Source organism: Harpia harpyja, chromosome 4, assembly GCF_026419915.1.
Source record: "Harpia harpyja isolate bHarHar1 chromosome 4, bHarHar1 primary haplotype, whole genome shotgun sequence".
Lineage (NCBI taxonomy): Eukaryota > Metazoa > Chordata > Aves > Accipitriformes > Accipitridae > Harpia > Harpia harpyja.
Window position 1 is genome coordinate 71495614 of NC_068943.1, and position 15023 is coordinate 71510636.

Genomic DNA, 15023 nt, shown 5'->3' on the forward strand with positions numbered 1-15023 from the left:
TTATTAGGGAGTTTCTGTTTTCTTGGCTGCAGAATCTGTGCAGCATTTGCAGCTGTTATTAAACAGATTACAAAAATACCATGAAAACAGAAGAAATAATGGAAAGTTAAAGGGAAGATCTCAGAAACCTCCCAGATCGACAATATTGCAATTGCTGCACTGCAGCATTACCTAAACACCCACTTATTAGGCATGTTTTACCAGGTAATTTCTCTCCAACTGAGACAAAAATATGTATATATTACCACCACTCCTAGCATTAAAGTTTGAACTACATACTTTCAACAACAACAAAGTACAGCTCTACCGCTGTGAAGTTAAAACAATTGATAACACTCAAAGTCTACTGCCAAAACTCTCCTACTTGATGGTCAGAAGGCATAACTGTTAAATAAAATCCATGTTCAAGCCACACAACTAAAATACTTCCCAGCTTCAAGAATTCCTGCACTTCAGAGACCATGATATCTCTGTGATCAAGACCTTAATGGCAGGCCTCTGGAATCCCTCAGCATGGCTATTCATCCATTCTCAGATGCCAGCCAGTTCTTGCTGGACTGGTACTGCCTCCCATCATGCAGTAATTCTTAACTGAATATTTGTGAAATATCACAGATTTTTTTCTGAGTATACAGCTGTGAGAAAAGGCAGAGAAGGTGCACCTGAAAAACATCAGAAGGGTATATGAAGGAGGCAGGGAAATAGAACTGGGGAGTTCTAAAATATTTCAGCAATTCTGAGATTAAGATACCCTCCAGTGTAAGGAGTTACCCCTCATTTGTTCTGAATCCCTTGTGCTCCCATTGGGGGTTCTCAGCCCCCCATATGTAGGCATTTGTTGGATGCTTGCCAGAGATGGTAAGAGCAATTCCTTCCTGTCCCATACCCTTTGGTGGCTAGCCAAAAACCAAGAGAATTAGAAGGAGGGGAAAAGAATGTGTGAGTCACAAGGGGATTTTTAACTTGTAAATGGCATTTGTAAGGCTGATGTTGAAATACTTATCAAGTTTATCTTGAGAGAAGATCAGACTTAATGATCTAACGGCCCTTCTTGGTCTTAAAATCCATAAATATTTTAGTAGAGAAGTAGAGAATGCTGTGATGTGACTGCTTGTTATGCTTCTGGATTCAAGTCAGTTGACCAAGTACACTCCTGAAGGTTACGTACGCTGGGCGAAGAATAAAGGACTCTTCTATCACCAGGCAACACAGTGTTCTTGGTGTCATATGATTTTCCTCTCCCATGAAACATTAGGCATTAATATCAGTCTGCACAGAGTTTTCTCAAAACAATGTCCCAAATCACTTTGGGGACAAAAACTAACAAAATAGACTGACATGGGCAGTTTCAGGAGGCAGTTGAGATTTTCCACCAACCGTCTGTTGTTTAAACAAAATTGAGCAGTTGCACGTATTGAGATACAGTTACTAATTTAGTTGCCTTTTAAGTTTTAACTGTTTGACAGCAAAGAAAAGGAACTTAGCATTTAAAATTTACAAAATATTTCCAGAACCATTCCAGCTCCCCTGCGAAAAAATAAAGCTATCCATCTCCACCTCGGGTAAGGTCCAATGCAGATGTGAGTTTTCACAAAATTTAAATATATACTTATGCAAGTAAGCATAGATATATCAGATATCACTGAGGATAACAGATACACAGGGAGGAAATGGATTACCCCATACAGATTGTTCATTGATCATGTCTGTTCTCACTTTTTCCTGTGGTTCTATTAAGAACCATATAGAATGTTTGACTACAGTCCATTAAGAACATCAAACTTCACTAAAGCAATTCTGCTATGAAATCTCTGGTGAGAAGTCTAAAAATGACCAATCATCTCTGCATCTATGTATGTACTGAGAAATACAGCACAGCAAAACATTTAAAGAAAGACACACTATAAGCAGCAACAAAAATCTTTGCTGAAAGCATTCTGTGTTACTTTGTTAATACAAGCAAGTCCTGTGTACCTTAACACAGTTTAATCACATGATTCCCAGGAAATTTTTGTCCCTTTTTTAGGAATGCATATCATATATACAATACAGATATAATAATATTTAGTCCACATATTCTTCTACACATACACCTACACATTAGTAGTATTCATTCCTAGATATCTGATCACAACCTATTTAAAATTATTACCATCTGCAAGGTAAATGGCATGTTTTCTCATGTATTCTCAATCTAAAATTTACTGTCATTTTCATAAATTGGACACATGTCTAACGAGAACATGTAAACGCTGAGGAAGAGATCTTTTCCAGATCCAGTAGGAAATTCAAAAAATCCTTTAGTTCATCAAGACTGGGTACCTATGACTTTAAAAGTTCTTTAGAGGACTTTTCATACCATCTGTGATAAAGTGATCACAATTGTCACAAAAGTACTCATATTCTTGAATTACTTTCTTGATATTAGTGGATGTCATCTTTTATGATAGCTGTTAACCACAGAAGAGGTGGATCAACTGAAGAAAGTACAGACGAGTTTAACAAACAGGATCAGAAGTCTAGAAAACATGTTCTACTGAAAGAAGTGCGTTTGTTTAGTCTAAAAAAGAAAAGCCTGAGGAAAGATATGATAACAGTCTTCAACTGTGTAAAAGGTTGCTGTAACAAGCCTTCTTCATGCCCACAAGGGATAGGGCAAGAAGCAATTGGCTTAAATTAGAGCAAACATGACTTAAAGATCAAGAAAGGCATTTTACAGGACATTGGAAACTTAAGCTTTTTAATTTTTAAAGCTTACTTACTTAAAAATTATGTTAAGTATATAAATGTAGTAAGAACTAAATTTACTAATTAGCATGTACTGTAGCACAAATGGATAATAGATACATTGTGGAGGACCACAACATTTGTCTATGTGGAGACTAGGGCAAAACCACCCAAGCGCTGACACAGGACCATGGAACTCAATGAAACAGTCAGATTCATTTCTTCCTCCATAATGGTCAAAAGCTGAAGATCTGTGCTGTACAACTACTTGATAACTAACTCTTACTTTTGCTTAAGAATATTTCAGTTTTCACTTTGTTGCTGACTTAGTTCAGTTTGAGTACAAGGACAGAATTTCAAAATTTTAAGAATAATTCTGATTTGGTCAGGGGAACTCAAAACAAAAAATAACAAAAAACACTCAGTGAGGGAGCTGTTCTCCCTATGTCACAAGTTTAAGTAAATCATTCTGATGTTAAAAGAAAAGCATTTCACTCTTTCTCCCTCCAGTGTTGCTTATTGTTGACCTCTGGCTGTAACCTTTTCTAAAAATCATTTTGATGAGTCTGGAAAAGCAGAAATACAAGTAACTATTAACTAATCACTGACATTCAAATCATTTCATCAATGTCTACCCCACAGCCAATCTTTCACTTTTTTCTTTAAGGCGGGGAAAATTCTGAGCTGAATGCTGGAAGTCTTAGTTAACTCACCTCAGTGGTAGTCATGCAACAAAACAGGCAATAATCACACCGTGTGATATGAGGTGAAAACTGTTCCTCACTGCGTTTACTTCAAAAAAGGAGCGACAGGAATTTTCGTGCCTATATATCACATGGAGATTTAAAAAACTAAAGCATAGTACTTTACTAGTTTTCTGTTTGGAAAGGAAGAAATCTGTTTTATTTTCTCCTCCAAAATAAGACTTAAGTACTGAACAGTGCCCATATTTTCAGTAGAGTCATACTTGCTTCTTACTCAGTTTAGAAAATGTTGAACAACGCAAAAAAAGTTTCCATTCCACAGACTGACAGGCATTTAAATCAAGAATTATCTCGGTCGCAGTAATTAACACTGTTTCTGCTAGGTGCCCTTTACTCCACTGGATACCTTGCGCAGTATAGTTTTAGCCATGACAAGACTGAGAACTAAACAATTCTGAGTACAGTTCAAAGCCCTGCTTTGCTGACAGATACAAATGCTATTTCATCAAGGAGACATTCCTTTTCAACACTGCTTTTCGAAAGACATCTCACATCTTCAAGGAGCTGAGATTTGGATTGAATCATTTTGCTAATGGAGCACTATATTAAGAATAATAAATCAATCAACATGAATTAATCTTCATCTGACAGGGAATTCTCAAAAAAAAAAAGAAATTGGTTTTGATAAGAACTTAATCTTAAAAGAGATATACATAGCCTGAAAGAGTGGTAATCTTGATCCAATATGGATTTTTAAATTAGATTTCTCACTGCCTCCATGGTTAGACATACCTAAACCAAAGAGAGCATACAGAAGCTTTTCTTTCCCTCATTAATCTTGGACTGAATAACAACATATTATATACCTGCTAGAAGCATTCACCCAACATGGAGCTAAAAATGTATGAGAGAGCACAGCAGCTGCTAATGAAAACCCAATATATGTCATTGTCCTGAGCTCAGGCTGCAATCTGAAGTAGCTTCACAGTTTCCTCAAGAGTAAAGAGTAAAAGTGATTCACTTGAACAGTTTATTACCTTGAATACTCCTTTTGAAAAAAGCTTTGCAGCCCTCACAAGACCAGACCCCATAATGGTAGCCTGAAGCGTAGTCGTTGCAGACAGCACAGTACCGGGTCTCCTTGGTGGACTCCATGGACAGGCTCCCTTTATCGCTGGTACTGGACATCCTCTCCCGGATGCTGTGGCGCCTGTTATCAGAGCTTGGCCTGTTCATAGCGAAAAACAAGCATAATTCTTTCAGCGAGGTTAAGTCTCATCCACTGCTGCAGACTGTAAGAAAGAAGAGCAAATCTAGTTTTGAAATGACAGGTGGACAAAAAAATAATCTTTCATCGCCCTCTGCCCTGTTCTAGTTGGAAAGGTGTAGAACCAGTAAGATAGAGAATAATTTCTCAGAAATCAACCTGATATTGTTAGGCATTTTACCTTGAAAAATTAAAAAGCTATTTGATAAATTAATCCATTTTTCTCGAGACATCACAAAGGAATAAAAGAAAAAAATCAGCTTTTTTTTTTTGTGTACCTGCTCCTGTCCAAAAGGTTCAGCATGACTGCAGTATCAGAAGGTAGTTTCAGAATCTGAGGCAAAAATCACTTAATGTTTGTATCTGAATTTGCAAGTCACTTGAATTATTAACTAGGCTATTTTCAAGTATTATTGCCCAATTAGAGATGCAAACTTTCCTTACGTTGTCAAAGATATAATACTGCATAAACCAGTCTCTCTTCTCATTACAATCCCACTTTCATAAAAATTAAGAAGTGGTTTTAGCACAAGAAAAGTCAGAAGGTATTAAGAATTGTTGACAAAGAATTTTTGTTCTAGTAACGTACATGTTAGTAGACATGTACTAGACATACTCAACATACACCTGACCCACATGTGCAGTATGCTGCTGAATGAAAACCAAACAAATCTATAGTGTAAACGGCAATGAATTCACATCTAGTGAATCTGGTAAGAGGTTACTATGGGTAGCTGCTGCAGGCATGGTAAACAATATTCAAGAAGATGAGAGGATGTGAAATTACCAAGGGAACTAGCAATGAACTCTGGGATTGCTCCTGGAAGGCAAACAGCTCTTGCAAAACATGTTTTCCAGTAACAGTCTGCACTACAAATTGTCCAGCAGACAAGTGCAATTGGATGTGACAGCATCAGACAAGCTAAAGCATGAAGAATCCTACTGTTTACAGTAATTAACCACTTACCATGCATGTTTTAATTGCTGGTTAGTAAATGAGTGGCTCTTATCTCCCCAGAGTCCCAACATTTTCTCAAACAAACATATCCTGGGTTTGAGCCTAGGAGACTGGGGGCTCTCTCTTTCAGATTTCTTCCTACATACCTAATTTTACCTTATTCCCTTCTTCAGGGCAGCAAAACTTCCTTTGTTTTGATGAACCAAGGCATCTGGCACCAACAGCACCTGCCTACTCCAAATCAATACTCCCCAGCAGCTTTCTGATTATTCTACGTATGTTCAACTACCATCTAGCCAAATTTCCCTGACATCATCTGCCACAGTCCATCTCAATGCCCAAAAGCTTTCTGCCAGCCAAAGCCACCTGGACGCTCTCACACGTGCTGCCAGCCATCCCCTTGAGACTTTTTATATATAATTTCTGTCCCTGAATACGATATATTTTCATTGAACAGCTTTGAATGAATATCAGTTATTAGAGAAACATGAGGATTTGCCATGTTAGATGGCAGAAACTGCTACTGGCATAATTCAGGAAAACTGCATTTTTTAAACCCAAAGTTCTTTACCAAGCCTTATATACCAGCTAATTTTGAACAATTATTTAAATAACTTTTGTTTCCTTGAGACTTGTGCAAGACAGAAGAAACTGCAAATGGTGAAGTGCTGACATGGCACAACTCTGGCTTTTTAGTGAGATGGGAAAACTGGAGAATGTCACAATTCTGACAACATGAGTTTAACAAACTAGGCAGGGAAAAAAAATTCCTTGCATATTTTAGATGTTAAAGGTGAAAACAATATCATTAATAAATTGTTATGGATAAAACACATACATTGTTCATGTAACTACCTTTTCCAGCCCACCAAACCTTGATAGTTTTTTTACTCTTCTCCAGGTTCTGAAACTTCCTTTGAATTTGCTTTATCCCAGTGCCTCATTTAACTGACTTCTTTATTTTCTACTGAGCACTGATCAAAGCTGTAGTTTCTTGTCTTCTCCATCCCATTCTCCCCTGCCTGCAGCTAGATCACCTAATCCATCCTCAGTATAACTTTAAATTAAATGACAATATGGCTTTTTTAAAAAATAGACTTTTAGGTGTATATAACTACAAGAATGTTTTAAATATTTGAAGTAAAACAGAAAGAAATCAAATAACTGTCAATATAATTTTAACAGCGATAAACTAGTCTGTTATGTATACATGACCACCTGATAGATATTAACGATTTTTTATCTTATTTTTTTTCAAAACTGTTACAAATATGCATGTTATACAAGATAAGGTTCCCCAAATTATTTTCATATTAATAAGAAGTACAAATAAATTACAATTTTATAAAGTTTAATTTTTAAGTTATCTTTTAGAAAAAGCACTTTAAAAAACAGTCAAATGAAAAAAATTTCGAGTTCCAAAACATCTACATATATTTGCAGGTGTGTAGTAATTTTCCAACACCACATACACACACACGCTTACTAAAGCAATCCTAGTTTCCTGGTTGGATACAAAGGAAAACACTTCAACTAATAGGTAAAACCAAAACAGAGTAAAGAAATACCAAAAAGTGTCAGTCATCACTCAGCCCAGATAATTTAAGTTTTCATCTTTTCAGAATATTTATCTTTACTCAGATCAAGACTAGGTTCACAGATATATTTTTATTAAAATTATATTTAAGAATAATAAAGAATGACTGAAAAGTATCTGGGGGGGGGGAGCTTTTTTTTTTTTTCCCTATGTAGAACAGATAAGAAATCTCATTAAAAATGTATACTCCAAAGAAAATAAGATGCATAAACACTATCAAGGAAGATGCAGTAAAAACAGACATATTTTGCCATGCTGCTTGCGGGGAGTCTGTCCCACAGGTTCTGTCCATCCTCAATCACACAACGAGGCCACTTTTTCAGAGGGAGGCTGCAGGCAGAAGCAATGAGACAACGTCCTGCTGCCTGTAAGCACACACAGAATCCGAGACAGAAGGGATCACAGACAGACAGGGGAGCAATGCCACTGCTTACGCCTGCCCATAAGGCCCAGGCATTTCATATTTGACTTAGTCCTCCATTGCCTTTGTGCACACAGACATGTTACATTGAAAGAGCACTATAAATCTGTTAACGCAGACCTTCGCAAAGCAAAATGAATCTAAAGATGGCCTTGCTGGCTTCCCACCCCCAAAATCGGTGCCACTTGGACACCACTTGAGCAAGGTTTTGCAAACTGGCCTTGTAGAGTCATCACATTCAGGCTCTTGTGAACCACAGTGGGACGCACACTAAAATACTCCTAGCCCCATCCTCCCCAGAAATAACAACATGCCACCCCTTTCCATTTATACAATGGAAGTGAAAGCTGGTAATAAATAAACTAGTACCTCACCTCTAGGAGGTGAGGAAGAAATCTTTTGGGGAAAAGAGTATCCCGATAACACAGAGCTTGCTAAATCAAAATAACGTCTCAAATTTCATCCAGAAATCAGCTGCTAGTTAGTGCACATCACAGACCACTGATGCTGTGTCTTGACAAAAAATAAGTCTGCTCTTCATCCAGTTTTCAGTTAGGTTTCAAGGGTTAGCCTTCTGGAGAACATAGTGCAACAACCTAAACCTACTTTAATAACTTTGGCAAGATCATCATTCTCAAAATACAATAGCAGAACCTTTTCAACACTTTCCTTTGTAATCTATGGAAACAATAACACAAAAAAAAAAGACCAAAAGTTCTTGTCAACTATGTTTACCAAAGAGAAACACAAATCAAAAAGAAAGAAAACCCCAGATAAAGCCCTCCCTCCAAGGCCCCCGCCAAAACAGAACAGATTAGAATGCAAAAATACTCAGAATTTACTGCTCGTTTCCAAATGTAATAACACAGCAGACATAAAATGGAAAGCGTTTTGCAACCTACAGAGCAGGACAAACTTGTCTTCCCCACTCACTTTCATGTTTTGCCACCTATGTCGTGCTGAGTCTGCTCTTCAATAAATGTGTTAGCAAACAAGACTCCTCTTTTAAACATTCACTCATCACCTGCAACTCTGAATCAACCAAGAGATCATTAACCCCATATTGACTGTAAGGTAAAAAGAATGTGTACATGAGGGCATTACAGTTTTGTAATGTAAACTCAGTTTTTTACATCATGGTAATCTGACTGGCAGGCAGGATGAATTTAGGATAACCCACAGTACACAATCCACCCAACAGCGACATAAGGCCCAATTTATTCATAACCCCAGCTTTATCTGAAATAAAGAGATTTCATAGGTAGAAGGGCTTAAGGGAAAAGTTATTTAAACAGTTAAAGGAGACACCTTAAGAAATTTTAGTTTTCTGAATTTAATTTCATACAAGAAACTTTAATCTGCAGCTGCTAAATCTTTCTTACCAGAATGGACAGAAGTTCCTAGTGTAAAAAGCCTCAAAACCACCAGCCATTTCAAACGCAGTCAAGGTCTAGCATGAATGCCTTTCCACGCATTGGACTTACTTATTATAACACCATTCTCCTATTCAATATCAAATTAATTAACTTGCTGTTACAATGCGAAATTCCATATGGGGCAAAAAATTTATGAAAGATTATTTGAACACAATTAAGTGCTTGAAAATACTTAAAAGACATCTCAAGGAGAAGTACTGTGATAGGAATGACTAAGTATACAAATAAACAGAAAATTGCTAAGTACATTAAGTCCCTCAAAACCGTACTCTCAGAAAGTAGCTCCAGTGAACCTGAAAAAAAAAAAAAAAATCATATGCCATCCAAATGAAAATGTTGGCTTAAAACAAATATCCCAAAATGCCTAGGGTTGTAATTAAGCTAAATACAACTTGAGGGTGGAGAGAGAAAATCTTGCACGGAGTTGTATATCAAACAAACAGAATCACAGGGTATTTTAGGCTACATGGGACCTCGAAAGGTGGCCCCATACTGAGCCAGTGTTGGCACAAGATGGTCTACAGCAGTGAGGGTGGGTTCCAGCAGTGGGACCGGAAGCTGGCATCGCTCCTTGGCTGATCCTCCACCAATGATGAAGATCAGCTGGGGCTCACCCTGGGGCCTGATTGCAAGTGATTCCCAATTCCTGTCTCTGAGCACGTTTCACTCACACAGTGAACCTCTCTTCCTCCCCAAAACAGGATGGTTTTGTCTATGCTACCAAGGGAGAAGGACCCTTGCATAGCTCCTGCCTGAACCATGCCCCGGGAGGGATTACTCAGCCAAGGCCAAACCATGCCTCGGAGTGTGAAGCTATTGAGCCATGAGAGCCATTGTGCTGATGTTTGCACCCATGCCCTGGCCTTGTTTAGGTAACTAATACACATGCAGGCCTTTCTTGCTTCACTATCCTCAGTTTATTCCCTGATCATCAGCAAGTTAATGTTTCTGGCTGCAGCATGAAAAATGAGAGTAATAAGCATTTCCCTTAGACAATGACGATGTCGCTTCCAGCTTAGTGCCTACCTCACTAAACATGAAATTTAAGTTCATCCACAATTTCTATATGGGATAAACATAGCTGTGAAAGTTTGACGCTCCTGGGTGAAAATAAACTGTAGGATGAGAAGGAGCTGCCTGGAATTCAGACCTCTATGTTGACTGCATGGCCAGCCCCTTCTCTTCCCTCTCGCACTGCTCCCTGTGCCTTCACAAGTCTTTCCACCAAGGGAGATACAGAGTGCAACCAAGGCGGCCACCAGAGCAGAGCCGCACAGCAGCTCCCTTGCCACCTGTGACAACAATACAGGAGGAGACCTTCATGCTGGAGAAATGCTCCTCTGGTCACTTTATCTCATTTGTTTCATGGATTTGGCTCATATCTCCTCTTCATCTTCAGGGTGAGTGCAGGGACACCTAACAGGACTACCTGTGTAGAAGATCCTAAGCTAGCATAGTGAATGGACAAGATGAAGAAACAATTGACATAAGGGAACGAGGAGAGACAATATGAAGAACTACTTTAAAAATAACAGGATATATATGTAAAGGCCAACTAAGAAAAAAAATGGCAAGGAAACCAGCTGAAAACAGGACAGGCCTCAGTGCAGGAAAAGGAAAAAAAAATAACTAACAGGAGAGAAATTTAAGAAAACAACTGAAAATAAATGAAGTTATATGAAAGTTGAACAACAAAATAATCTTAAAATATTGACAGTATTTCACAACATATCAGAAAATGGATTTTATAGTCAGAAGACTGGAATGTTTTCTTTAGAACTAGAATAAAATACAATTTCATTTGGTAACTAGAGTAAAATAACTTAGGAAAAATAGCTCAGTATTGACCAAGAAATGGTAGTGTTGAGGACAGGCTCTGTCAACATGAAAACAAAAGCATGTCTTCTTAGGTCACCAAAACTTCTTATTCAACATGAAATAAAACATTTCCTTTGGCATTAGTTTTATCATCTTCCTTCATCCTTAACTCTGATTAATTTTAAAATGAGTGATTGAAATACTACTTTCGTATGTGCCAAAATTAAACCATGCCATGTGTGAAGAAAAATCTCCTCTAAAGCTATTTGCTAAAGTCAGTATTAATTTGCACATCTCAGTCCCTTAAAATTTCATTTTTTACAAATTTAATTTTTTTCTCAGATCTGTCACTAATATTTGCAGCCTGGATTAAAGTCTAGAGAGGTGTGTCTATGCACAGTCACTGTGCGGTCCATGGAATCTCCAGCCATATTTCCTGGGGGTTCTATTGACGGGAGGGGAAGGGAGCCCAGGCTTCTCGTCCATTCACATGCTTGGTACCTGAATTTGGATGTTTTCAATATTTCCCTCTCCCATACTTCCACTCCTGGGATCAGTTTTCTGTGGTTTATAAATGTGAGCTAATCATTTTGCAGCTGATCCCCTTGACAACATAGAAGTTTGCCCAACATTCTGAAAAGTGTGGAAGCTTTTCTTGGGGATGGCAGGGTGTAGGGGGTGGGTTTAAAAGAGGAAAGAACTCAATCTATTTGTCAGTTCAACAGGCCTGAAATTTAAACTCATACAAAAAAAACCTTTGGAATAAATACTTAGAAATTGGTTCTGTTTCATTCTATTTCTTAGTGTTGTTGGAATCTAAACCACAACTCACTTACAGGGTCCTTTCTATCAGTCTTAAGTGAAGAGTGGTGGTGTAGCTGTACCTCATGGTGTAGCCAAGAATTCAAACAGTTCTGAAGCAATGACAATTTTCTGGGTTTTTTTCTTATGCACAGAAAGTTAATAATTCCTTTCTGTATATAAGGTGAATGCAGAAACACCTACACGCATGCTTTATATGAATATACATTAAAAGAAGATTAAGATTTTAAATATAGCACATGGCTGAACTGCACCTTACAAATGCAACTGAAACCTTCATTTATCCCTAGTGTGCATGTGTGTGTTATCTTTAATTATATGACCACACTTTTCACAGGGCAACAGTTCATCAGTGTGTAGAATAAAAAGAATTTATTAGATGAGTGCTATTCTGTCTTTGGGGGGTTCTTTCCTGACTGTTCAGTGTCTGATGCCTTACTGTCAGCACACTATCCAAATTCGGCTATAGCATCAGAATTCATTTCTTTGCAGTACTTCCATGCCACTATAGCATTTTAGCAGTTGACAGGTGCTAATGAATGTATTCTTCCAATACTTTTGTGAGTGGCAAGTATAAAAAATAAGGCTGAGAGAGATTAAGGTTAAAAGTATATACTGAATTATGTGCAACCTGAGTTTTTTAAGTACCCACCATTAAATATGAATGTTCAGAGTGCTACTTCCCTTGTCTGCAATCGCAAGGGTGAATGTTAAACACTTACATAAATCAGACTGTAGGGACTTCCATTCAGCACAAAGAAAATTACAATACAACACAAGACTACTTGTGAGGAGTTTGATTTAAATTATTTCTGAACTTCATAGAAACATTTGTGGCAGAATTAGCCAGAGAATTTAGGTCTTCAGGCCAGCAATCAGCTGTCTTCACATAATACTTCTTGAAATTTTTGCCTCATTCCTTTTTTTAGTTATCAGTCTTTGTGAGAAATGAGAATTTACAACAGACATTTCATTGTATGAGCATGACACGTTCCAGAGTTGATCCTTTTCATATATTGAAACAGCATTGCACTTATGATTGCCTTATAATTATGAAAATAATTATTATAATAATAATCACAGAGAAACAAAGGGGCCAAATAAGCTTTGCACAGGTCACCTTAATTTGGGCTTATTAAAAATGCAAGTTTACAAATAACATTTTTTCTGCATGTAGCTTCTCATGTTCTAAAAAGGACATCTAGAAAAACAAAAATATTATCCTTCTGCCTCATATTTACAGTCACAGAGAGCAGGGCTGGGACAAGTTGATGCACTTCTCACTTGCCTTAACACAGCAGGCGATGGCAGATCTCTTGTTCCTGAGCAGCAGAGGAAGGATGTGAGTGCTACCTGCTATCAGCTGCAAATAGTGATGCTACAAGTGCTTTATTCTACTCTAGTTTAGGAGAAGTAAAAACTGGTAAATACAGAGAAGCTGCTGCCACTGCTGTCAGTGGGAATGTCTGCTCTGTCCTTCCACCACTGTTCTTTGTCAAGTGCTCTCACTTGACTCACCCAGCTCCTCTTGTTCCATTCTTACACTTACCTCCACCTTTGGGCTTTTCCTTCCAGTCTCAGTCTCCCTGTCCAGAAAGGACCAAGTCGTCTCCTCCAGTGCCTGGCTTGACTCTGCCTGGCTACTTCTCCCATGCCCAGACTCCCCACAGGTACTTCATCCAAAGCTCTCCTTCTCCCTCCATCACTACTTATTTTCCTTGTGTCCTGGGCAGGAAGGTTCCATTCTTCTGCTTCTCTCTGTACCCTTGTAACCCAGTCTGCCATGATTACTTAGCTCCTGTTAATATATAGTCCTACTTTCCTTTGACCTGCCCCACCAGCTCCACAAGCACATACTGAGATTTGTAACTAAAGAAGGATTGAGGGACCTTAGTATTGCCATTTATTGACCACATGTAACTCGTTAATCATAAAAGGACAAAATTCTATATTTTTTACCAAGGCTGAACTTAAAATTTCTGAAATTCTGTGGTGTTCATTGTAAGTGCTATGGACTATCAACAAGAAAAACTATGATGTTTCAAGTCAGCCCAAACAGAATTAAAAAAATTTAAAGTTTAAAAAAAAAACAAAAAACAAAAAAACAAAAAAACCACCACCACTACAAATATTTTTTTATAATACCTTCAAAGTTATGAAATTTCATTTATGTATAGGGCCTTGCCTTATATGATTTGTTCTTCTGTCTTTTCTCCTCTGGACTGGGACTGTACCTCTTATAAGGCAAGCCTTCATCACAGTAACCACTCCCATTGGAGCCCTGAGGTTCTGTGTGCCAGGATGCTTTGCCCATGGGATAAAATGAGGGCCAGAAACACATCTTTGAAGAACCAATTGAGAGATGCCATGCAAGCCACAAGATGTGATAAATGCTGTAATATTTCTTGCCAGAATTTCACTTCTGAAATAAGAAAAAACACTGTCCTCTTATTAATATTTTGAAGGCTATTGAAATCAGCATAGAAATCTAGATTCTGCAAATAAAAATTCCTCTTTTTTAGTTTTCAAGGACAAAAATATTTTCTGTGGGATTTTCATTTTGCAGAAATCCTGATTTTAAAAAGTTTTGAAAGAAAGATATTCAAACACCAAAATATTTCTTTTCCTGCAATGCACATTTACAAAGAAATAAATATGTATATAATAAAAAGAATATACAGACACATCCATAGGTACAGTTCTGCAGTGTTAAGCAGAAGCTGAAGTTGCTGCTAACTACGAGTAGTCAAACTGCCCTGCAGTCTCAATGTGAAAGTGCCATAAACAGACCTACAGAAATTACATACTTTGCAATCACTATATATTAGCATTCAGTAAAGCAAGGACAGAGTATGACCTAAGAGACTATATACCTAGACCCACTGCACGGGAACTTGTTTTAACTTGCCCTTACATTTCCAATAATTAAGCCTTTCCCTGTGGTCTGTTTGCTGCTTCACTACCTAATGTCCAGCCTAAATCCTCTCTGCTGGAAATTAAGCTCATTTGTTCTTAGCTATTTCCAGTTAGCCTGGAGAACAATCCAGCTGCTGCCCTCGTAGTGTATATTTTCCCTTTGTAAGGGTCCTGCTATGCTACCTCTCAGCCTCTAGCCTTCCTTCAAGTCTCCTCTCTCACCCTCCCATCCTCTTGCTGTTCTCATAAGGACTTTGCTTGCCCCTTAGTGGGCATAAAACTCTGAAAGAGGCCTTGCCAATCTCTCCTAAAACAGCAGGTTGATCTGTTAATCTCTTTTTCTGTTCACAGATTAAA

The 15023-nt window shown here is 37.9% G+C and overlaps 1 protein-coding gene across 1 annotated transcript in view; it reads right to left on the reverse strand.

Moving 5' to 3' along the window:
- Positions 1-15023, reverse strand: part of ESR1 (estrogen receptor 1) — a 152804-nt gene that overhangs the window by 85461 nt on the left and 52320 nt on the right. Inside the window, 1 exon segment of the mRNA XM_052784716.1 lies at positions 4469-4659. Coding sequence (XP_052640676.1) covers positions 4469-4659 — 191 coding nt within the window.